Consider the following 27,405-nt stretch of genomic DNA (forward strand, 5'->3'; position numbering starts at 1 on the left):
TGAGAAACATTTGAAAACACTTCAATTATAATTGAAAGAGGGCGGGAAATTTCCAAACCAAACAGTTTAAAATATCCCAGCGCTCAAGGCTGAAATTGATTATATAGCAGAATGCTCCAGTAGATGTGATACGCCTTGCACTTCATGGCTCATGCAATTATTAGATTTAACACTGACAGTACAAACTTGGGATTATGTTTATATGTGCATACTTATTCACTTCCAACAGTAATGTCCTTTCGAAACGTCTCTGAGAAACATCATTTCTTCTTGTTTACACGTGTTTATCGTTTGTGTCGAGAAAGAGACAACAAGTTTAGTAATACGAGTAATAGTAATTGGATAATATAAAATTAGAAAAGTTTTAAAAAGAGTTATTTGAATTTTTATTAGTAATGAACTTTTTACAATGTGAAATATCTTTACGATAATTATTTAAATCCTCATAATTCTCTTTAAAATTGGTGAGACAAGGGTCTTTTTAAGCTGTTGGGGTACCTCGCCTAAATCGAAAGTTTTATCATACAGGTAACTCGTTTCTTATGTTCGGTACAGAACCTCACTTCACCACGGCGCGTGCACCAATATTCGTTTATATCTCATATTATACGTTACTTTACAAATTTATATCAATCAGAAATTAATTATTTATTTACTAACTCCTTTTAAGGGGATTTTACATATCAATAGTTAAAATTATACAGGATTCACTATATATAAATAAACTACCGCAGTAACAATTTTTTGTATTTGTTAAGTGATAACTTTAAAATATCCACTGGGTCGGTATAATTATTTCTCTCGATTAATTTTCTCGATAATGATGAATACATATGGTAGTTAGCCCCAGAATATTAATGAGCTGAAATAAATCCCGAATATCAAATCTATCATAATAGAATTTTTTATAGAATGAGCTGAAATAAATCCCGAATATCAAATCTATCATAAATATAATTTTTTATAGAAATCAAGTCAATGAAAGCCCTTCTGTCCGACAATTTAAGCAATCATCGTTTGAATTACATCATTTAAAGAGTGTTCCAGTTCAACAACATTGATGGAAATTGCTGCATTTTTTAAAAGAGTTTTTTAGTTTACTCAGATAACTTAAGAATTTATTTTATATTCTTTCAATAGCTTGCAAATGAATATTGTAATGCAGGTTTTTATAATTTCTTTTTAATTTCTCCCTAACAAAATCAAATAAAAAATATCAAAACATTTCAGAAAAGTGGTCCTTTGATCATTATTTAATCTAGAATGGTGATCACAATTCTCAACAATGAGGGACCGACGTTAGAAGAAGATAAGGTGCTATACCTGTCAGTTCTGGGGGCGACCATCACCTTGGTTTGTTGTCCTGACCTGCCATACCTGGAACCCATGTAGAACGGACGACTGTTTGCTGTGGACATAGAAATATTAATTTTATTAATTTAACTGTCGACTCCTAGGCCTCAGACAGGCTAGTTAAATTAAACATGTATTCCGGGAGGAATATCGGTATTTGAAGATTTTTTATATCTTTAAAGTAAGGTCAAATTGAGCCTACTTCGGGTACCCAAGCACACTTGTTTTCGATGTATCTCTACAATGGCTGTGAGCTGTGACATATTGCGATAAATGATAGAATTCTTAAAAGTATTTATTAAATTTATATCACCGTTGAGTGCTATTCATTGCAAAACCTAGTCGATTTGGGGAAAAATTGTTTTTAATAATAATAATAATAATTGGATGACTTATATAGCGCCGTTTTTGTGCAAAATCACCTCAAGGGCGCTTTTAGTTTAAATTGTTTGGTAAGTCAATAAGAAACCGCCAAAAAGTCCCAAGTGCTCCCATCCGTCTGAGGCCAATGAAACTAAGGCATCCCCGATTGCGGTATATTGTGAGGCTGAGGGTAGTGGAGAGGCGAAGAGGAAGGTGAAAGTACCTGTCACCAAACACGGCCAAAGCCATTTCAAGCAACGTTTGAATTTTGAATGGTAGCCTCACACCAGAGCGATACTGAGAGTATATTTCACTCTGGATAGACGTACCAATAAATACACATTATCTTAAAACGTAGAAAAAGATATTTTTCTTTTAAAATATTTTTTTACTTTAATCCCACACACGAGGCCCCGAGGTAAATAATTTCCCTCAGGGCCTATGTTATCTTTGAGGATGGTGTGTGGAGGGTCTTTTTAGGGAAAGGAAGGAGAGAAAGTTTTGGGAAGGAAAATACTTGTACATATTATCATGTAATGCAAAGTAATTTCATGTAATCACCTCCTGAAGTTTGTAAATCCTGTATTATTTACATAAAGAAGAGCATCTGTGGCCGGTGAAGAGGAAAGCGGGTGGGCGACTATTTTTTTTTATTTAAGATCTACAGTTTAATCACGAGGTTGATGAAATTTTACACACTTGACCTTTAAAACAAAAGCCACCGCCACCCCTTAAAGCAGAATTTCACACTTGGCGTTCAAAATAAGAGGAACATTGCCATCTACCCCTGACAAAATTATAATTTTTTAAGCTATTAGATCGTATATATTTTAAAATTCGAGAATCAATGTAAGTTACCATTTACAAAACAATTATTTATTTTTTGGAATAACTTAACCGAAAAAAATTAATATGAAAATATTGAAGATTTTTTAGGGTCCCATTAGCGTAGTTGGTAGAGTAGCGGCAAGGTGAGGGTTCAAGTCATAATTATTTGTGAAAGAGCAACGTGCATTTTTTCCAACATACATTTTTTAAATTTAATTTTCTAACTTACGATCATTTTTCTTATCCTCGTAGAATGTCTGCGCGGATGCCACTGCCACGAAGAAAGACGAGACGGCCAAGTAGACTATCAGAAATCTGAAGATAGTCTGGCAACTGGAGGGCGAAACCGGTCGCGGCTTGGACTCTACTTTGGAGGGAGACATCTTCATTTTCCTGAAACAAACATTAAAAAAACATTTTAATTTCAAGTATTTTATTCGTCTCCAATTTCGTAATCACGATGTTCATCTAATCATCTCAGGATTGGCAGTTCTCCTCTAAGAGGTCAAAGGGTCTCTCTCAACCGGCGTCTTCCGATCCGGCCTGCCACGCAGCTGGTGGGCAGACGCATCCGCCACCAAGACCTGGACCGAGCACCCCAGTTAAGTCACCAAACTACTTGAGGTGACCTATGGCAGAGGTGTTGGTTCCCGTGGCGGCGGGAGAAAGTATTGTCGGAAGAACTTCTGGCTATCTCTAAAAGGTAATGATAGTTTAAATGACCGGTGCAACGACTCAGAAAATACGAAACATCGGCAATGTTCATCGCGCATTGACTTATAATCCAATGGGCGTCCTCGGGACGCAGCCAAGGCTTTAATCAAATTTCGTCTTAGGAATACACTTGGCGTTTATCTTAGCATCCCTTTAGTGGGGAAAGGTCATCCTATCGGGTATTCCGAAAAAACAGTTATATTCTGAAATAACAAACATCCAAAAAAATAAATCACACCGTACTACTTAAAATACAAATGTTATCTTTACCGAATTGAGCGAAAACTGATGTCACTATACAAGCCAATGAAATTGATTATCTGTTCCTTCTTGGTCACAATCAAAATCGACACACGAAACTTTCTATATTCCTTTTCAAAGACCAACTTTACCATCTCGACTATAATAATAATATTCACTTTCCTGATAAGATTATATACCGGACATACGAGTATTAGCCCCCGGACAAGAACTTTCTTGTATCTCTTATTATAACTTGACCTAAACATTATTGTCTCTTGTTTTGTTATTTTACATGTTTCTGTTGTATTTATTTTTTTGTTATTTCTTTATATATTTTATGTTAACCCCTGTGTGTTTTGTACATTAATAAAATAAAATGAGAACGAATTTCGATATTTAAATTTTTTTATCAGAAGTAAGAGAAATACTCAGTCGAGAAAAACATTATCATACTCGTATAATACATGATTTATGGTCAATATCGTAAAAAGTAAAGGAATTGAGATTACACTGACACGCCCATGACATTCTAATATTGGTTTCCCTGTGTACGATTCTTCGTAAGTAAATTATTCCGTTTAGTTTAGTTCTCTTTAAATTGAATGACTTAAGTTCCAACTTTGCCGCAAGGGCATAAGCTTTTATTCCCAGGGTACAAAATGATAAACAATTTATCGTCAAAGTGATACAAAACATATACATACAGTCAGTCATACAATGCAATGCTGAAACAGGTGGCGTTGTTTTAATGCATTTAAACATTGCACTGTTTGTGGACAAATAGTACTGATGTCGCTTTAATGGTAGATAATTATTTTTCAAGCGACAAAGTTAACTTCGACGAGATGAGATGATGTATCTATTAAATATTATTTATGGTACTGTGAGCTGAATGTGGTGAATTGAAAATGCGGGAGAAGGTGCGAAAATATCAAGTAGCCAGATTTCACAAAGGTGCAAATTTTAATTATTCTGTGGTTAACTTCTAGGTATGAATAAAAAGCATGGTATTTTTATCTTTCTAACACCGTTTAGATCATTCTTCCACCATGGCAGTAAGGGAGACAATAAGATGTTCATGAGACCAAACGAATTATTTCCAAAAGCGAACATATTAGGCTGTAGGAAGTTATAATACTTGTCAATGAAGTTCGCATTGACTTCATGACTATTACAAAAATCCAACGCTCATAGGCCATTGTCAATTTTACTAGAGAATAAATAATCATTTTGTCAAAACGGTTTTTTTGGTGACTATGTATAATATATACACCTACCAGGACATTTCCAGTAATGTTCAATTATTACTTGGTACTTGTTTACATTATATATTATAATATACGAGATTTAAGATATTTTCTCTGTATAGTCTGGACGAAGCTATTGTAACGCGCCAAATTTGAAGGAATACTTTAATTTGTGTTCATTTTTCTGGACAAAAGTTTTTTGTTGTTGATTATCCATTACCCCTGAGTGTCCATTCTTCTTATTTAAAGTTTTAATTAAGCCATTTTACATTAGGACCGAATTCCCACCCACTCACCCTGTCACCCTTAAGTTATCTGCCGGGAAATTAATGAAAAGTCATTCTCCATGGAGACCAATAATTATAACAAAATTGAATACGCCATTTGGGAATAGTCTATAAAAATAAGTCTATTTGAAAGGTTATTTAATGCTTGCTTCGTAAACTCGGCTCGCTGTAAAACGGTAAATGGCCAAATTTTGAGATTTAAAACAGATACAAAAAGGGCGGGTTGGTTCTCAGAATTTGAACAATTCATAAAAAATCTAAGATAATTTTCAAGTTCTGTGAAAGTTCTATTGACATTTTGTTATTATATAATTGTGGCCACAGAACTGAAACACACGAATTGTTCAAATTCTGTGAAACAACTGGCCCTAATACCATGAAATAATTTATTAAACTGTTTTAATCAATTTATAAATCATAAAAAAATGTTATATCCCAAAAAAACTTAAAAGAAAAAGTTTTTGTAAAATACTAAATATACTAATATATTAGGAGACATAAGCGCTTTTATAATTTATTGTAGAATTTGTGAAGTTGTGAGCGTTTATATAAATATATATTTGCCTCAAGATCATTGCCTTTCAAAAAATAAATATATCTTTGGAGTTTTAGTAATAACAAATAAAATACAAATTTCAAATGAAATGATTTTTTAATTAATACAAAATTTGGTAAGTACCTACTTTATCACTCGTCTGATGTGAATTATACTCATCAATTCCTATTTTGAATAAGTTGAAGTTGAAGAATTTTACGGATTACGCAGGAACACGCAATTCATTCACGCACACACCCATGCACCGACAAACGAAATTAGTTTGTTAATAAAATATTTTATTTAAAAAATGTATACATTTATTGTACCGAATAATTGAAAATAATTAATCAATTTCCGCGAAGAATGTTGAAAAAAAAGTTGTTTTAATTAACTAGTTTCGGATAAAATCGACATTCTTCAGTACGACGGAGCGGTAAGATCCTTAACTCCGGTCGGGAGTTGGAAACTCGGCACAGACCAATGAGAATTCAATAAGATTGGGTAATTAACAAGTGCATATTTTTAAATTATGAGATTTCTTTTCCCTTCAAAATAAACATTCAGTATTGCCCTGTTGAAGTAAAACTTTGCTGGGTTGACTATTGCAATTTTTATTTTGTTTTTATATTCCACCTTTTCATTTCCCTCTGCTTTTACAATTTTTGAGGCGGGTTTGTGTACCGCCGCTCCGAGAACTATTTATTGGATAACCAACACCTGTTATACAGGTCACCCCGAGAGGTTCGCTGCGTTTGGTGATTTAGTAGGGGTGCCCGGGTTCATCGGGTGAGGTGTTTTCAGGATACCCCTGTCCTGGTTTGGGGAGACCCTTAGACCTCTCGCCTTGGAAGGATAGATTCATCCTTCCGTCCTTCCAGAACACATTGATACCTAGATAACTAATCAAAATGACAATTCAACACACCTATAAAAGTGCTATAAAGTTATGAAGAGTGATGAAACAAAAACTAGGTTGAAAGTAACAATTATGTACGTAATTATGCCTATGGTATTTTTAGTTACTAAAATATATTCTCAGTAACGCCCTGGTGAACGAGAAACATTCATAATCTAAATGCGCGCTGCTTGACATTACTTTAGTTGTGTTTGGTAACTAGCACTGAATAGGTTATAACGAAATATATATCCCAAATTGAAGATACCATGGTATAGATCCAATCGAAATAATATGAAACATTTTCTTTATAACTCGTTTACCAGGGGTTCACTGTGATATTAAATAACGAGATTTTCAATTATCTACGGCTCGTTAAAAACGTTTTTTAATTATCATTTGTACACAGCAGAAATAATCAAATATTTTTATTTACAGGATTAAACGGGCTGATTTATTAACCTGGAATGGTTCCGCTGGACAGAACGTGTAGCAAGTAGCAAGGATTAAAGATAGCTGATAACCACAGAGGCTTCTACACATAATAAGCTAGCAGGATGCATCCTGCAGATGAGTATTGGGAAATCTGAAGAAGGGTAGTTTTTTTTTATTTTTTTATAGTGAATACCTCACAAGAGTCCCAACTGCTCCCGTCTGGAGCCAGTGAGACTATGGCATCCCAAATTGGGGGATGTTGTGAGGCTGAAGGTAAGTGGGGAAGGGAAAGAGGAAGGTGGGGAAGTACCTGGCTATTCAGATCTAGTCACTAAACACGGCTAAAGCCATTTGGAGCAACGTTTCAATTCTGAATGGTGGTCTTACACCAGGGCGATACTGGTAGTATCTTCCACTCTGGAACGTGCCGCAAATATACTATATATTATTTTTAATTAATTAATTGTGAAATAACACAAATTAATCAAATAAAATTTATTTGCGCACGCCGGGTTCGAACCCGCGACCTTCGGAATGGCAGTCCAATGCGTTACCACTGGACTATGCCGGCCGTTGGATGGTGTGGAAGCGATCACCGCATTGAAACAAGAAGAATTGGATGAAAACAACAGGTGATGACATATATGCAACAAGGATCCTTCCATAAACTCAATTTTTGACCCCAGGACCTCTGCCTTGCCGGGGTATTACTCTGACCACTGAGCTATTTCGACCACTGTATTCGTTGATAAAATATTACGATTTGAGGTTTTACTGTTTACTCACCATACTTCATTTATTCCATTATATAATTTAAGGTTGTTCCATTCAACACTTTTTTACATCCAAACGCTTGCCCAACATCTTTATACGGTTGACATTTGCACACTCGTCCTTGAGCTCAACATATCGGTTGTACATTTTTGTATTATTTTTATTGTTATTTTTCACATAATACATTATGGAGTTCTCTCGACCACCATAATATGAGACTCATATCTTGAATCCAAATTATTATTTTCCCGGCTAGTGTTACAACATTAAATACGGGTTCATTCCTTCTTATCCTTTAAAATGCCCTCCATACGGTATTTTCTAATAGTGAATCAATTCCAGTGTGGTATATAGATGTACTTATCAGTATCAAAATAGCTCTAGCCGTGTTTCACAGTATAGATACACAGAGAAAACTTTAAAAATCACTTCAAATTATTTGTACTCCAGTTAAAAAACGGGAACTGGACTCAAACGGGACTGAAGGCTCCTTTACGAATGAATTGATAGGTTTCCTACTTATCTTTTAGTAGAAAAGGAATGTATTATCGCGATGTCTTAAATCTTATCAAAACAAATCATTATGTTTTCGTATTTAGGTATAATATATGACTAGGGCAAATGCAGATACAAGAGTTCCGATATATTAGGAAATTTTAATAGGAAACATCCTGCAATCCAGTTTTTAACATGAATAAATCATCAATACTCATTTTTCCTTGTATGAATGTACTTTGTGTAGGTAGTATGTATCAAGATTACTATATTTTTAATGCCTAATTATGAATAAGTTAGCAAACGAACGAACCCGCGACGGTAACAATAGCCTGATAATATTTTAATATCTCAGCACGGGCAAGCCACCCAGTGAGGCCAACATTACTGGAAAACTTTGAAATGTAAAATATATTGTACCAAATAAAAATAAAAAATATCTCCAACAAGCTGCAATCTAATTAATTAAATTTCACAAAAAATAACCAAAAAAGGCAAACCAAAAACACCCATTCACCTTTAATACTCTATTCTTCAAGAAGCTATTTGAGTCGCATAATTTGTAAAACAATGCATCTTTCAATTGCATACATTAGGCAAGGTTCGATTTCTTTGTGACCGCTTTCCTTTGAGGGACGAAGCCTTTGTATCACCAATGTTAATTATTTCGGAGGCCTCTTTGTTAGGGGACTATGGATATACACTAGGGTTAAAAGAGATGAACGAAACGTTTCTTATTTCTGGTATAAAATTCCTCACGAGAATCCGAACCGTCTAGAACCAGTGAGACTACAGGATCCCTAATTGGGGTATATTGTGAGGCTGAAGTTAGTGGTGAGGGGAAGAGGAGGGTGGGAAATTTCCTATCATCAAACACGGCCAAAGCCATTTCAAGCAACATTTCAATTCTGAATGGTGGTCTTTCTGGAGTACCGAGGAGGTTATCCGATAAAAGTGGTCAGAAGCATCGAGTTCCCACTGCGGCGTTGCGGTTTTAGTCCTCTGCTAGCTAAGTCCTCCATCACTGCACAAACAACATTTTTCCATAATGATGATGGTAGTAGGAGTTTTTCAAATATTTTCAGGTTGGATATGTTATTTTTTTTTAAAACACGCACACAATTTTTGGAATCAACTAATCCGTTGTATGTATTTATCAACATGTTTTGAACGCTTAGCCGAATCAATGTGCCCGCACAACGCGCTGAGCCGCTCCAACCTAGCAAATGTTCAAGTATCACTAATAACCAATGAAGATTTGTGATAAGCGAATTTGAAGTTAGGTTTGTAGTACAGGGTTAACGAAGCTTATAATGCTGTGAGTCAGTAGCATTGTACAATATTATTTTCAGCAAAATAACTTGGAATATAAATAAATCCAAAAGTGCGACAGTTCATTATCTCTACCTACAGTACCTACCTGTGATGCTTAGTTAGATTATATTTCTCCGCATACTCATTCCGAGACCTACGACCAAAGTTAAATTTTACCTTGTTTCAAGTAGACCAAACCACAAGAATAATCTCTTGTATTGTTTTAAGCACAAGTATTTACATGGGATTAAAAATTCTAGAATATGGTTGTTCCATTATTCTAAAAACAAACAAAAAACTTTATTTCTTTAGATTATAGAACTGAAATGGATGCCGAACACGTATGCAACAGTTAAAAACGAAATCGTTCGATCGTTTATTTCATTAGAAAATAGGAAGTTACTCGAAGAAATCTATATTAAAAATATAGCGAAAAGTTACGAGAGCTTTGACGAGCAACCTTCATAAAAATAATATGTTGAAATTTATCTTAGTAGAACTGTACTATGACAAATTTAATGTAACTAGGAACCCCTCTAAAAAAATATGTTTTGATAGAGCTTTTATGCAAAAGTCTGCGATTTGACCAAACTTATCTGGACGTCTAAGGGTAATCACCGATCACTGATATCAGTATTTTTTATTTTTTTAAATAAATTTAAAATAAATCAAATTTAATAATTATTATAACATTATTAAATTTGATTTATTTTAAATTTATTTAAAAAAAATTAAATGGAGTTCTACGAATTAAACACCAAAACAATAAATAGATATCAGCACAGACATAGGAATTAATAGACGAGAAGATAATGGCGAGGGGTAAAATCAACTGTTGAAGAACGAAGGGAGTGAAGCTGACTGTGATTCGTCAATAAATCAATCTGACAGTAAATAGGCATCTCGCATTATAATATCACCATTTACTTCTTAAAAGTAAAATCTGCTTTTGAATGAATAGACATTTTTACATGGGAACGCAAATTACTCGCCACGTTATGAACAAATTTGCGAAGTCCAAATTCGGCAAAAAAATTCGGTTCTCTTTTCAGAGTCGAATATTTCGTTTAAGTATTTAGTTAAGACACTTTTATAAATGTTCATAATTTACTTCCCAGCAACCAACCAGCTTTGTGTTTCGCGTCCAGACGTTTCTCGATGTGATAGTAACAACTGATTCATATTATACGATGTGAATATGCTTAAAATAAAGTAAAATAATGCTTATATATGGAATGTAATACGACAATTGGGTTTATTCTCTTTTTCACATCTATTTTTAAAAGTTTTCATAGTACAAGTCAACATTTTGCCGTGTTATTTCGTAAAATGAACTGATGATGCCTCGACCATAGTTCGCACAAGAATGATGACGTCACGTTTTCAAATTTCACTTGAGGCCATACGCGAGCACAGCCGGCTCCAATGGAACCGGTATGGGGAGTGGGGATAATACGCTTTTAATCACTTCAGGTACACTAACGGCATGGCGGGCAGGTCTACTAATATTCATATGTCTATGGATATCAGTATTATTGAAGATGAAATTAAAATAAGAGTTTTTATTGAATTATTTAATTTCTTTTTATAATAGCGTATCTTCCAGATTTTTTACCCTGGAACTTAAACCTACAACTTCTGAAATCTAAATTGCTAAAATATTCAAATGTCGAAAAGTTTATTTGGGAAAGCAACAGATTAAAGTTTCGCAACGAATATTAACAGCAGTTAAATTAAAAATCGCTTTGCACTGAATAGATTTCCATAGAGATAATGCTAAATTTTTAATACACCCTCTAACTCAATCGTCATTTTTGTTACCATGTTTTCATCGTAAAATATTTTCCAATGTTTGGATATTTTTAACTCGGAAAAACTGGTGTGATTTGAGATTTTCTATTCAAAAAGTATTATAGTGATTTATTTTTGTGGTATTATGCCGTTTTACGTTTCCTTCTTTAGCTAACGTTTCCATAATCACACATCTGCCCTGATGATGGACAGTGTAATGCTGTCCGAGACGTTGGTTAAATAACGAGGTAGCGCAATACGGCATAATATCCCAAAAATAAATCACTCGTAAAAACCGATTTTATGTGAAGCGGTAAATTTGCACCAAATGACGGTCGTAATTTTGTCGTTAAGTCTATTCTTCAACAAGCCGCTCTGCATGACAGGTCTGAAGCTATTTACTTCACATGTATAAACCTTTTAAACTCGTTTTCCAATAGGCCAATCATGTATTGGATTGTAATAAATGGTTTGTATCAATGAGCGGTTTGTATTATCCGATCTTAGAACTTTTTTATTGAAGCATATTTAGGCTAATAATGTTTCCTGCATTTAACAAGAGGGAACATGGTATGAACTAACAATTATAAACAAACCGCCATTTAAATTTCATTTTTTACATTATTTAATATTAATTCTGTCCACAGTAGACCTTGCATCCAAATAAATATATTTGTATTTTTATCTTATTAATTTAATAAATTATTTTAGTGGTAAACTAATGTTTACAAGACAAGGTTTTTATGCATAGCACAAACAATACCACATTATTATAATCAATAATAATAATATTTCAACGCCACCTAGAAGGAGATTTAGTGTTTAACAACGCATTTTCTACAAAAATAAAATTGGTTATTTCAATTGGTTGTTAAATAATTGTTGAATAAAAATACTAATGTTGAATTATTTGGCGGGTTTAAAATAAGCCGACGTAGCGCAATGATAAGCGCAACTGACCGGCAGTCAGAAGGCTGCGGGTTCAATTGCCGTCGGCGGCATTTATTTTTTCTTGTAAGATTGTATGGGTGTTTCAAACTAATAATTATTGATTATAATAATTTAATTTAATAAATCTTAACAAAATCTCTTCTGAAATCATAATATTTGTAATTAGGTACTAAAATACCCACCTACTGAATTAGAAACAGGTCATATCTTATGTGACATTTAAAAAAAAATCAAATTATACGAATTATCGCCAAAAAATGTCACTATGTCAATGAAAATTGGTATTTCAAACATTCCTCAGTCAAGTAGGTACCACAATAGCTCAGTTAAAGTTGATTAACACAATACCTCAGTCAAGTAGGTACCACAATAGCTCAGTTAAAGTTGATTACCACAATACCTCAGTCAAGTAGGTACCACAATAGCTCAGTTAAAGTTGATTACCACAATACCTCTGTCAAGTGGGTACCACAATACCTCTGTCAAGTGGGTACCACAATAGCTCAGTTAAAGTTGATTACCACAATACCTCAGTCAAGTAGGTACCACAATAGCTCAGTTAAAGTTGATTACCACAATACCTCAGTCAAGGGATGGAGGTGAGGGGTGACTGACTTCTCACTACATGAATAGAGCACATCGTGGGTAGGTACATGGTCTCTTTTTTTGGGATCCAATTAAGCTCTTCTCTGATTAATTTTTGTGTATTTTACTGACCGTAGAATGCATCTAGAAGCTCTATTTTTAACGACTTTTAGCGTGGATGTGATTTGAGATTTTAGTGATAATTATTAAACTTTGGGCGCACCGGGGATTAGTCTCGGGGGGAGAAATAATGTTCATTTTTAAATTCAATTAATGTCGTGACCCACCTACTGAATTAGAAACAGGTCATATCTTATGTGACATTTAAAAAAAAATCAAATTATACGAATTATCGCCAAAAAATGTCACTATGTCAATGAAAATTGGTATTTCAAACATTCCTCAGTCAAGTAGGTACCACAATAGCTCAGTTAAAGTTGATTAACACAATACCTCAGTCAAGTAGGTACCACAATAGCTCAGTTAAAGTTGATTACCACAATACCTCAGTCAAGTAGGTACCACAATAGCTCAGTTAAAGTTGATTACCACAATACCTCTGTCAAGTGGGTACCACAATAGCTCAGTTAAAGTTGATTACCACAATACCTCAGTCAAGTAGGTACCACAATAGCTCAGTTAAAGTTGATTAGCGAGTAAGGTTTGCTTTAATATTATAGTGAATCCAGCAGATTTTCAAAACTGGAAAGGGAACATACAAACAAATTTACAGTCAGATGAAATATCAATAAACAAAAAAGGTTTATTATTTTCGACATCAATATTCGTGGTTCTTTATGGGGATAGTATAAAGTTATAAAAATTGAAAAATAAATTGTTTTGAAAAAAAAAATGGTTTTGTTTATTTGAGACTCGTTCCAGATTGTAAAAATGTAACACCCTAGTGAAAACCACCATTCAAAATCAAAACTTTGCTTGAAAAGGCTTTGGAACTGTTTGGTGGCCAGATCTGAAAAGTCACTAAGTACTTACTGATCTCCCTCTTCACTATCTCTTTCCCCTACCCCCTCCCTTCAGCATCACAGCATGCACCTGTACAGGACGCAATAATCAAACTCACTCCGGGGGGTTGGGTCTCTTGTGCGGTACTCATTTTCAAAATTAACCATCACTCCAGAATTTGTATAAAAGTCAAAAAATACAATGAGCCTAATGTTTAGTTCCTATTTTATTTATTTATTTTATTTATTTATTTGTTAAGACATACACAGTACAATTAGATACAATTAGATATTTTTAGTTATTACATAGTTGTAGTACCTATTACGTATGTCCATAAAATATCATTACGTAATTTCGCCTGAGATTGTTATAAAAGGAAGGAAGTGTGTGGATAAAAATAAAAATAATAAATAATAAATGAATTGAAAACAAGAATTATAATAAGCTCACGAATTGTAATTGACTGTTAATAAATAGGAGTTTTGAAAAATGATGTGAAAATATTTTTGAAATATGTCATGCTAAGAAATTTAATAAGTTAGTTTTGTATGTTAGAAAGGAATCATGAAAGATGTCTAAATGTAGTAATTTTTCGTAATGGGTGTATGTTGTGATTGCGCGAGTAATAACTGAATTGTTTGCTGCATTGGTATTGTTGGCTTCAATATGAAATAGTGTAGTGTGCCTGGTACGCCTCGTTGGAACATTTAAACCAATTACGGATAGCAATTCGGGACTATCTATTTTATTATTTAGCAGATTATGTAGAAACAACAGGTCTGACAATGTGCGTCTTTTTTGTAAAGTTAACATATTATTTGTAGTATTGTTGTATTTCTTGAGTAAATGTTTCGAAAATTTATTCTGTATACTTTCTACTAAATCTATGTATACCTTATATTGAGGATTCCATATTGTGGAAGCATACTCCAGTGGACTTCTGACCAATGAACAAAACAACATTTTCAGAGTTTTAGCACTTTTGAAAACTTTGCATATTCTTAATAAGAAACCTAGCATTCTGTAGGATTTTGAAATAATGTGTTCAATGTGCTTGTCAAAAATTAATTTGCTATCTAAGTAAACACCTAGATCTTTACACGTAGACATAGGTTGTAAAGGTTTGTTATTCAAGTTGTATGGATAGATGATTTTGTTTTTATTTCTAGTAAATGTAATCGAGTGACACTTAGATATGTTTAAGGACAATAAATTTGATTCACAGTATATGCACAAATTATCAAGATCGCTTTGCAATTCCATACAATCGGATAAACACTGTATAGCTTTATAAATTTTCATGTCATCCGCGTATAAAACAAAGTAACTATTTTTAAAGCAAACGTAAATGTCATTTATATAAATATTAAATAAGAGTGGTCCAAGATGCGACCCCTGGGGCACACCTGAGACGATTTCCGTTAAGCAAGATGCAAAACCATTGACAACCGTGATTTGGTGCCGATTATTGACGTATGATGCGATCCATCTATAGAGGTCACCGTGAATTCCTAGACCTAATAACTTTTGTAAAAGAATATAATGATTAACACGGTCAAATGCTTTAGAATAATCCGTATAAATGGCATCTACCTGGCATCGCATATCCATTTGAGCATGAAGAAAATTTGTAAAAAATGCCAGATTTGAAGTTGTGGAGCGATTTTTGATGAAGCCGTGTTGATTATTTAAGAGTGAGGGTGAGATAGTTGAATATAATTGATCGTAAACAATTTTTTCCAATACTTTACTTAGTATTGGTAATTTGGATATAGGTCGATAGTTCGAGACATCATTTTTACTGCCATTTTTATATATTGGGGTAATCAAGGCTGTTTTCCACTTGTCGGGAAATGTTCCTTCAGTTAACGACAGTTTGAAAATAGCAAAAATGGGGGGTGTCAATTGTTTACTACAATAATTTATGAAGATCCCTGGAAGTTGATCATCCCCTGGTCCCTTTTTGATATCAATGGACTTAAGGTATTTGAATGTGATGTCTTCATTGATCTCGATTGAGTTGATTATGCTATTTGAATTAGAGCAAAAACTGGCATTGCTTGTATGTGCAGGTTGAGCATTAGAAAATACAGATCCAAAATACTCAGAAAATAAGTTGGCTACTCCTCTACTGTCATTAGCAGTTTTTTCACCGTAAATCATATGATCAGGGATGGCAGGAGATTTTCTTTGAGAATTGACGTAGGACCATATTTTTTTAACATTATGCTGTATACCGGATTCTATCGTAGAAATGTAGGTTTTGTAAGCTGCTGAAGCGACTGTTTTTTGCCTTTTGCGAAGCAATGAAAATGAAAGATAATCAAGGGGGTTCCGATGGCGCTTCCATTTTCTAAAGAATTTTAATTTTTCGTTTGTTATTTTTATTAAGGCTGCCGTGTACCATAATGGGTATTTTCCAGATTTTACAACTTTCTTAGGAATAAACACTTCGATAATCTGTTCAATTATAACATAAAACGAATTTAACGCTGTATTTACATCCGGTGCATTTATAACGGTTGACCAGTCGGTTTCTTTCAGTCTCTCATTGATCTCTGCATAATCTGCTTTATGGAATAATTTTATTGTTCGAGGAGTTGAGAGGGTTGCAATAGTGGATGGAAATTCTAGTTCTACAATCAATGATTTATGATGAGCATCTTCTTTAACTAATGGGTGGTCGGCAAGCGACACATTAACTGAAGTGTTACAGAAGACGAGGTCCAGAATTCGACCGAATTTGTTAGGTAAATGGTTAAATTGGGTTAAATTTGCAAAAGATAAGCAGTTAAGTAACGCGAGTGCACATTGATCTCTATTACTTGGCATTTGTTGATTATTCCATTCGATATTGGGCATGTTATAGTCGCCAATGATTAAAAACTTGTCATTGGGAAAACGGATTGTTAAGTCAGAAATAGTATTGGTATGACTAGTAAATAATGCTAATCTTTCTGATGATGTTAATTTTGGACCGACGCTAGGTAAATACACGCAGCACATATGAATATTATAACAATGACGATTCGATTTTGATGTATTGACAGTTATCCAGATATCCTCAGCGTCTGATTTCCAAGAGCGGGGGGTAACAAAAAAATCTTTTTTAATTCCTATGAGTACGCCTCCGCCAGTTGATTTACTAGTGCGGTGTATATCTCTATCATTTCTGTAAACAGAATAGCGATTATCAAATAATTCCTCATCTCGGATACTATCAACCAACCAACTTTCCGTAATGAAGATCATGTCATAATTATTGAGCAGTATATTTTGATGAAATTCCTGTGTTTTCGAGCGCAAACCTCTTGAATTTTGATAAAAAATTATTAATGAATCATGCATTGCGAATTTTCGGTAATTACATTATTATGTTCGGTTTCTGTAGAATATATTTGAAGAATATTATATTCTAGAGTTATGTTATTAGTCATGAGTCCACTGGGCTTAGCAAAGCACAACATACTATTATTATGAATTAAAGTGAGTGAGTATATTATAGAATGTACTAGTGAGCAGTTAGTGTAATTATTAGCATGTGGGGTTAATGTAAAAAGGGTGATATTGAAAAAAATATGAAAAAAAATACGAAAAAAATAGCAGTTATCAGAGGATAGGTGGTTTAACATTACAATGGTAGTTAGACAAGGTTTTTTAGCTCTAATTCGCATGAGACGTGTATGGGTGGTGATGTTTCGTTTTTCCGTAGGTAGATTTTTGCACTTCTTATCCATAAAAACTGATAGTTGTGTTCGTTTTTAAATGCTTTAGCGCACCTCAATATAGATTTATTCTTCCGCGTGAGATGGTCGTTGATGAAGATCCTCTGGTCAGCTCCAACCATCCCGATGGCCTTGGTAGTGATTCCTTTTCTTTTTTTGATGGCTGCGACGAATTCGTCCTTCTTCTTGCGGGAGGTGAATTTGGCGATTATGTTGCCCGGACGTCCATCTGTCGTGGCTTGTGTACGATGGCGCTTACTGATTCTGCTAACGTATTCAATGTCGCTTTGATGGAGAGGGCATCCAATGACTGTTGCGATATTCGACATCATGGTAGGTAGATTCTCGTTGGTGGTCTCAGGCATTCCATGTATTTCTATATTGTTGGATAGAAGTTCCTGGTCCCTTTCATTGTTTCCCCTCTCTAACATGAAAACTGTTTGTTTTAATTCTGAGACCTCCATTTCTAGCTTATCAATTTTAGCTAATTTTTCGTTTATAGATTTCATATTACTTGAAAAATCTTCCATGACATTATTATTATAAATGATGACTTTTTCGAATTCCGCCATTTTACTGCTCATTTTTTCTATTTGTAGCGCCATTTTTCTAATCTCAACAGTTAGGAGTACGTTGCTTTGATCTGAGGAGCAGGATTGGGTATCTAAATTGTCCAAGGTTTGGATACAATTATTGCACTCCCACGCATCCTTTTTACCTTGCGACATGCGTTTAAAAACACTTGCCGGAATATCAGCGCATTCGAAATGGATGGTGCATTTGCAGGTTGAACACTTTATACACTCAGCCACTTTCAGATGCTTAACGCAATATTTGCATGTTGAATCCATTTTATGTTTGGCTTGTGGCTGCAATAGATTACAATACTGTGGGTAGCTTGAAGATTTTTGAAGAATAACTAAAACTCTAGATTTAGCACTTTTTACACTCCAGACAAGCACTCACTTTCGTATTTTAATGCACTTCTATGAATATTATCAGCTGGTATAAAAATTGTAGGATAAGGGTCGATGTTTTTAGAAGAAAATATAAGATTAATAGGGAGCGAAATGACAAACGTCAGACTTGTGATGATTGTTGTTGTTACATGTTACACTATTGCCATAGACAGAGTTTTGCGGTGCGATCAAAATATTCGCCATTTTTATTTTCTAATAAAGTACTCTACACAGGAGGCATTGAGAAAAACCGTTGCCCTCAGAGCCTGTGTTTTATTCGGGAATGCTGTGTGGAGAGGCAGGAGAGGAGCCAGTTCGTCGAGAGACGAATGTTATAGGAGGTAGGAAACTCTTCAACAACTTCAGCTATATAATATAGTTCATTACGCTTACGTCAACCTAGCATTATTTCCAGATCACCACAATTGTAATGATAATTAATTATCTCAGTTCTAAAAAGATACTCTCAGTATCTCCCTGGTGAAAGACCACCATTCAGAATCGAATTTGAAGGGAAGGCTTTAACTGCGTGTGACCAGATCTGAACAGCCAGTTACTTCTCGACATTGGAATGCCATAGACCCACAGATGGGACTCTTGTGCGGTATTCATATATAAAAGTTTCATATCACTTATTAGATTGCACCTCTAATCCCCGCATATGTTCAAGCAATCTGTAAGCGCGGCGTTTGCTGGAAGTGCAACAGAGCGCGAATACAGCTTTCCATTTTTTTTCAAATTAAGAACAAACTCTTTTTAACAGTTCGCATCCTGCCGTGTTTTCAAAATGGCAGCATTTCCGGCGCGTTAGCTTCTGTGTATGTTTTGATGCGAATATTTCAGTTTTGACGAGAGTATAAATTACCAACAATTTTAAGAAGCCACCATTATTCCGTACCTCCCGTATAATATTATTTGTCTTTATTTTCAGGAATTTGAGGGTATTTTATTTCGTTGAAAGTATTATAAAAATAATGTACCTACCACGCACAGATTAGAGAAGGATGAAATGAGGATGTAAAATACAAAAGGTTACGTCTATTGACTTTTCAGTCAGTTTATAAAAGTCATTCGTCAAGATAATGAATACCAATTAAAATTTCTAAAATTGAAATGTTTGACACCCTAGAAGTAAGGATACATTGAGCTTACATCGGGAGCTTGTTAATGATAACTATACAACTAGTATTTTTGTGAACATTATTAGACCTCGAGACGAAAATTTATTTTTATTATTTTTTTCTCTAATAAATAGCCAGAATTTCCTGTAAAATTATAAGTTTTTTAAGTAGGTACATAAATGCACACCTAATTAAATATTAACCATATATTTTATGTAACGTTAAATAAACGATGACAAATCAAACATTCTTCAGGCATTCTTCGACAAACTGAAAAAATGCAAATAAGTAAGTCCAAATAAATACAACGATTTCAAAGTTCAGTTTGCACATTTTTTTAAATCTTAGCGTCCGTTTCTTTATCTAGCTCATTAATTTATGTATAAATAGAAAATAAATATTTTTCAAATTTTCATATTAAACTTTGATTATCGTTGCGTATTTAATTATTTACGAAGAAAGCAATTTTTGATAATCTAATTAAATATGTAAACATGTATTTATATATTTTAACTGTATAAAACTTTCCAGGGGTATTTCTTAATCAAAAGTGTTTATTTCACCGCCAAGTTTTTGCTTTCTTCAAAAATTGTATGTATCTACTTAATAAATATTGTTAAAAGATTTTTTCAAAATTATTTTTTTTCTGTCTTGAAACATCTTACGTTAACGGCTTTGCTTTAAATCTTAAATGATTTTCAACTTAAATTTAAAAATTGTCCAGAACAACTACATTTTGTATTATTATGTCGAATCCAATTTTGTTAATATTTAAAAAAAACTCGTATTGATAAATCTAGCATTTTTATTTTCTTGTTATTATTTTTAACAATAATTTATTATTACTAATGTGATTTTATTATTTGAGCTAGTATTCTTTTTGTGAATGTTTTAAATGTAGTGATTTTTTTAAATTGACTGGAACTCATCTTAAATGATACGCAAATACACATTTTTAAGTCTTTCAATTCTAGCTTCCTCCCCGTATTTAAAATCTTTTTTTAGGTTTGCAATTATCTTATATATTGTATCGTATTCGTCCAATTAAATTTTTAATTACTTCAATGAAATAAAAACACAGACAATCAGCCTATGGCGTATGGTATTTGGTGGGCCTTCACCGAACTTCACATGTGGTATAAATTTTCGTTGGTTTTAATGAAATCGATTATCAGAATATTATTGTAGATAAAGTCATTTATAAATAATAATTAACTTAAAAATCTTGAGATCTAGATAGATTTGATAGAAACCATTTGTCACCAAAATAAATAACAAAAGATATGAAGGACTGGTATTCCGACCCCGAGGTTTGAACCAGCCTAAGAATTTGATTATCCGTTCAAGAAATAATTTCTGTATTTGTATATATTTGATCAATTTTACCAGATGTAAGAAAAATTGAACTTCAACAACACGCACACGCCCGCAATACTCTTATTGCAGTTAATTTATTGAATATTGTTACTAAACCAACAATTAGTTCAAATTTTGTGTTCGATCATAAAAGTTGATTTTACACAGCCAGCGTTCAGAAATAATTAACATTCACTTATTTAATGGTACGTCCCATGAAGGTGGTTATATTCAACGTACGACTGTGTCCGTTTTAAAAATATGAGAATTAATAATCAATATTTGCAGCCGAGAAATCGGAAATATATCCCAAGTCGTTGGAAAGCTATTTTCACGATTCGTTGAGTTTATCTTCGAATCAATCAACAAAATCCATATTTCCTGCTTACGTTTTATAACATACATAACTAGCACAGACCGGAGACAAATCATGGGATGTTAAACTTATGGATGTAAAAATATGTTTAAAAACTTGCCACGGCTGAGATTCTAAGCCCGATTAGCTTCTTGGATGGCAACTATGTTGACCATTACACACTACCAACTATTGTAAGAACAGTGTCAAAAATTCATTATTATTAATTTAATTAATCTAAAATTTACAAAAACATTTTTTATTACACATTTTTCTAAAAACAAAACAAGCAAATTTAACAAAAATACACATAATACGTGACATAAAACTAACGGACTCTTAATACCTAAAACAAAAACTATATTTTGACAAGGAAACTTCAAACACGTTGCGACCAAAATATACAATAACTTACCTGAAAAAATATGCAATAACGTACCTGACAAAATATGCAAGAACCTACCTGACAAAATATATAATAACCTACCTGACAAAATATACAATAACCTACCTTACAATTTTTTTTTTTAATTCGACATCTTGGTACTCCTTGATTCTGTTGTGTTAATTTGTAAAAGGATTTGATGAATGCATAAATGCAATAATTACCCATTTTATGCTAACTAAATTTATCTTATATAACCGAAATATTAATAGTAAAAAAACCAAAATACTACACAACAAAATATATTTTAAAACTCTTCTCGATTCTACCGCTATCAAAAATATATAAAAATATGGCTTTACTACAGGCACATACTCTGTTGAATACATAGCTTTACTACAGACACATACTCTGATAATATATAGCTTCACTATAAAGACATACTCTGATGAACATATAGATTTACTACAGACACATACTCTGTTGAATACATAGCTTTACTACAGACACATACTCTGATAATATATAGCTTCACTATAAAGACATACTCTGATGAATATATAGATTTACTACAGACACATACTCTGTTGAATACATAGCTTTACTACAGACACATACTCTGATAATATATAGCTTCACTATAAAGACATACTCTGATGAACATATAGATTTACTACAGACACATACTCTGTTGATTACATAGATTTACTACAGACACATACTCTGATAATATATAGCTTCACTATAGAGACATACTCTGATGAACATATAGATTTACTACAGACACATACTCAGTTGAAATGTGAGTTGTATTAATATAAACTAACAATAATTATATCTTATGCACCGATGCAATATAATGCAAGCGAGATCTATTTTGAGATAGTATATCACGCATATAAGTAGTGTTTATAACACATTTACTTTTATTATTTAAATAGTCTGGTAGTTTTTGAAATTGTTATTCACGTATCTCTATACTTATCCTTCATTTTTTTAAACATTTTGATTTTATATATATCTTTCTATCTTTTGTATTTTTATACATCTTACCACATAACTAAGTACAGTTTTATACATCTTACCACATCACTAAGTACAGTTTTATACATCTTACCACATCACTAAGTACAGTTTTATACATCTTACCACATCACTAAGTACAGTTTTATACATCTTACCACATCACTAAGTACAGTTTTATACATTTTACCACATTACTGTAAGTACAGTTTTTGCTTCGAGCACTCCTTACCTAAAACACAAGCACCAAAGAATGTACCTAATAATGCTAAAAAATATGTACACTGCAAAATTAAGTTAACAAAAAAAATAATAATAAAGAAAAAGTAATGTATTTTTGATTTAAACCGGGTAGCCGGGCTGACTACAAGAGGTGGCAGTGGCCGGGTGAGGGGTGAGGGATGGAGGTGAGGGGTGACTGACTTCTCACTACATGAATAGCACATCGTGGGTAGGTACATGGTGTCTTTTTTGGGATCCAATTAAGCTCTTCTCTGATTAATTTTTGTGTATTTTACTGAAAGTAGAATGCATCTAGAAGCTCTATTTTTAACGACTTTTAGCGTGGATGTGATTTGAGATTGGGCGCACCGGGGATTAGTCTCGGGGGGAGAAATAATGAAAAACGGCTCCGCGTATTTTACTATTTTTCATTTTTAAATTCAATTAATGTCGTGAACATAAAACATACGTTTCACAGACGTACAGCACAAAAATCCAAACCAGAACTTCTAGAACTCCATTAACAAAATACCAGATTGCTATTAATATTATTCGACAATTTCCATAATACACAGTGCTTGAACCAATAGTTTTCCAATATAATTTCTTTCCACAATAATTACCCTTATTATATTTAAAAACGTCATAATGTAAAATAATAAATAAATCGCTACGTTTATAATGCTCAAAAACATAAAAAGCTGTATCTGTAATTGTGTGATTCAAACTATATTTATTTTTTATTTAATTATATTTATTTATTTTATTGCTACATGATTTAGAGAGTACATGTGGTTTTTTGTGATATTTCACCCTCTATAGCGGGTGAATTTTACAGTTTGTGGAGATAGAATCTATACATAACATTACTATAATATAAAAATAAGAAAAATGATGTATAGGTAGTTTGGGTTGCAAGAAGAGGATGGAGAAGTTAGAGAATTATAAGAACATGAAAAATTTGAGAAATTATTAGTAAATAGATCACACTAATTAATTATGTACATACTATCCCGCTAAGTTATGGAATAAGGATATATTATGTTTTGTCTGAAAGATGAATAAATTGATAGACAGTAGAATGTATACCGTGTATACCGGTTACGTTGAGTACGAAAATATACAATTCCTCTGCTTTGAGTTCAACTCCTCGGCTGGCTAGCTCCTCCATCATTGTGCAAGCATTTCTTGCTTATAATGATGGTAATAGGAGTATTTCAAACATTGCCAGGTTCGTAACCCGAAATTATTTATTTTCATTTCAATTAAATTAAAAAATCAACAGTTTTTTTTGTATTTCTTTCTACACGTTTTGAAGGTAATTGACCCTTTACAAATTAACGACGTGTTTTATAACCGGTCGGTACGTTGTATCGGGTGTCCATTAATAAACACGTTGCTGGAATTGAAAAACGTACTCAGTGCCTACTTCAAAGAGCTAGCCAGGGGTACGTTTCCCATTGTTAACTTCTAAAAGTGAGACGTTTTCAAATTTAAAATTGAGGCGCTCTGTCTGAGCCTTCGTGCAAAGCTACTTTTAAAAATAGATGATTAATATTTTTATTTTGTTTTGTGTCTTTTCGTTATTTTTTTCCAATAATAATGAAAAGACATATTTATTTTGTTTTGTGTCTTTTCATTATTATTGGAAAAATAACGAAAAGACACAAAACAAAATAAGACGAAATATGTATCTAACTCAGAAGGTTTTATCTATCTCCGTTCAGCAGGAATACATTTATTTGCAACCGACAAGAATCTCTACTGCTCCCAATCGTCTAGGTCTAGAGCTAGTGGGACTAAAGCATCCCTAACTGGGTAAGTAATGCGAGGCTGAAGGTGGTGGTAAAGGGAAGAAGATGTGAGATGTGAGAGAAGGTTTGAAAGCATCTGAGTGGTTACGAATCCATCCCTTTCACTGCGGTGCAACGCGATACGTCAAAAGATCTCTCTCAACCAGTCTATCCTGATTCGGCCCACCACGCAGTAGGTGGGCAAACGCATCCGACGCCAAGACCTAGACAAATCTCACCCATAAAACCGGCACCCCTGCTAAGTCACCAAACGTAGCGAACCACTTGCGATGACCTATGGCAGGAGTGTTGGTTATCCAATAAATGATTCCCGGAGCGGCGGTACCCTTACCCGCCTCTCAAATAATCATCTATATACATAATTCAATCAGTTAAATGTGAAACAGAATAAATATGGGATTCGATGCAATATCCTCTGGATTCGTAGGCGAGAATCTTAACAGCCGTGCTACGGAGGTTAGTAATAATTGCTGGATTCAGTGCAAAGATGTCCAAAGGCATTATCCGAAAATGTTAATTTTCAGGTTTTAATTCCCAATAAAACAACATACACTGCACCTGTCATAGTATAGGTAAAACGGGGTTTCCATTCATCTTTGCAGCGTAAATGAACATCTCGCGATACAATCGACATTTGGTGATACAAGAGGGTTTTTAGTGATGACACGCGATATCTCACTCGACTTGAACATGAATTTTTCAAAGATTTCGTTCATTTTAGTGCGTTTTTAAAAACATTTGTAAAGAAGAATTATAGTAGTCATATCAACTACACTAGTAGTAACAGAGCTTGTCTTTTAAATGCAGCTTCATTGATGCTAAATATGTCCATTTGCGAATTGATTCTGTTCAACAGCAAGATTGCTATCCCCACTGGCATGACCATTGGCAAGTTAGTCCTGCAGGCTGGGAGAATAATTATTATATAAATACAAACAGTAGTCATATTAACCACACTAGTAGTAACACAGCTTGCGTTTTGAAGACAAATTTATTGATACTAAATATGTCCATATCCGAATTGATTCTGTTCAACAGCAAGATTGCTATCCCTACTGGTATGACCATTGGCAAGTTAGTTCTGCGCGCGGTGAGATAGAAAAATGAGTGGCAAAGTGTAGATACCTTCTTACCAAAGGCAGTCTTGTGCCATGCACATATCAAAAATGGCTCAAGTTATAAATAATTTCCTTTTAACGTACATACTTTCTCTACCATATTTTAGAAAGTAAAGAGATATTTTTCTTTGTGACCGGTGCCTCACCTATAAAAGCAACTCTAAAGTATTTGACTTTCAGAGTTGGGATTATCCTGGAGGACGCCCGATTCCGGCGCACACGACGGAAAGTTCTGTTTGCCATTAGACCGTCGCTATTTTTCGTAATACTTTCGACTCCAAGGAATTGGTTCCAAAAACGTATGAAAATTTTTTATCAAATTTACCACAAAATAATCAAAAACTTCACTCACGCTCTTTATCACATTTATATCACTTTATATGTTCTGCTTCGGTGGACGAAGGGAAAGGCCCTCGACCAGCAATCCGGAGGTCACGGGTTCAAATCCATCATAAAATGTTTTGATTTAAATTATTATATAGTATATTTGCGATACTTTCCAGAGTTCTCAAGTTACCATTCTAATTTGAAACTTTGCTTTAAATGGCTTTAGCCTTGTTCGCGACACATTCCAGAATTTTCAAAGTTCAACCCTCTCAGTATCGCTCCGGTGTAGGACTACCATTCCGATTTGAAACTTTAATTTAAATGGCTTTAGCCGTGTTTGGTGACGAGATCTGAATAGCAAGGTACTTTCTCAACATTCTCTTCCAATTTCTTTCCACTCCCCACTACCTTCAATCTCACAACATACCCAAATAGGGGATGCCATTGTCTCACTGGATTTAGATGATTGGCAGCAGTTGGAACTCTTATGCGGTATTTAATTCAATATGTATTAAAAAAGTACCGCAAAATACGTCAAAAATTATTTTTATTTTTAAAAATAAAATTAATGCGTTACTCGATCTGAAAATGTATTTTGAAAAAGCAATTGGAGCTCCAATTTTTCACATTTGATATTTCAAATTGCCCTTATCTCACGATGAACTTGCGAGCTGAAAGAAGTCCTTGCTAGAAGGAAAAAACATAAACACAGTTTGATAGCTTTTCTGCTTCATGCACGGTCTTTTCTACGTTTAAGTTAAAATATTTATGCGAAATATACATTCAGTATCACCCTGGTAAAATAATTTACGTATTTATAAATACATCAAAATAATACATTAAGATAGATTTTCCCAAAAGTTTTCTTTTGTTATTATTTTATCTTATCATATTTTATTCGTTTGGTCCAATAGGTAAAAAACGTTGTCCATTATTTACATTTATCCGTAAAGCGAAGGTTTTCGCATTATTTAACTTACCGCCTTTAAACTCCCGTTGGATCCCGAGACAATAATAAAAACAATTATAATTAAAGGGTTCTTAAATTCGCTTTTATTTTTATTGTTTAAACCCAATGTCGAAGAAAAACAATATTGTTTTTTGATTCGACCTTCCAGGTTAATTGGTTTTTAAAATAAATAAAATGATAAAGGTCATCTTTATGTAGCGCTGTTCAGTGATTCAATCACCTCATGGGCGTTTTAAATTAATTATTGAATAATG

The 27,405-nt window shown here is 33.6% G+C and overlaps 1 protein-coding gene across 1 annotated transcript in view; it reads right to left on the reverse strand.

The window, feature by feature from the left end:
* The window catches only part of RYa (RYamide), a 67,735-nt gene that overhangs the window by 18,976 nt on the left and 21,354 nt on the right, over positions 1–27,405 (reverse strand). Inside the window, exons 2-3 of the mRNA XM_089648031.1 lie at positions 2,774–2,937; positions 1,324–1,408 (exon numbers count right to left, since the gene is read on the reverse strand). Of these exons, the coding sequence (XP_089504157.1) occupies positions 1,324–1,408; positions 2,774–2,937 (249 nt within the window). The remainder of the gene's footprint in view (positions 1–1,323; positions 1,409–2,773; positions 2,938–27,405) is intronic.

The sequence above is a fragment of the Hesperophylax consimilis genome, chromosome 27 (assembly GCF_061612785.1).
Source record: "Hesperophylax consimilis isolate HC1 chromosome 27, BYU_Hcon_1.0, whole genome shotgun sequence".
NCBI classification, from domain to species: domain Eukaryota; kingdom Metazoa; phylum Arthropoda; class Insecta; order Trichoptera; family Limnephilidae; genus Hesperophylax; species Hesperophylax consimilis.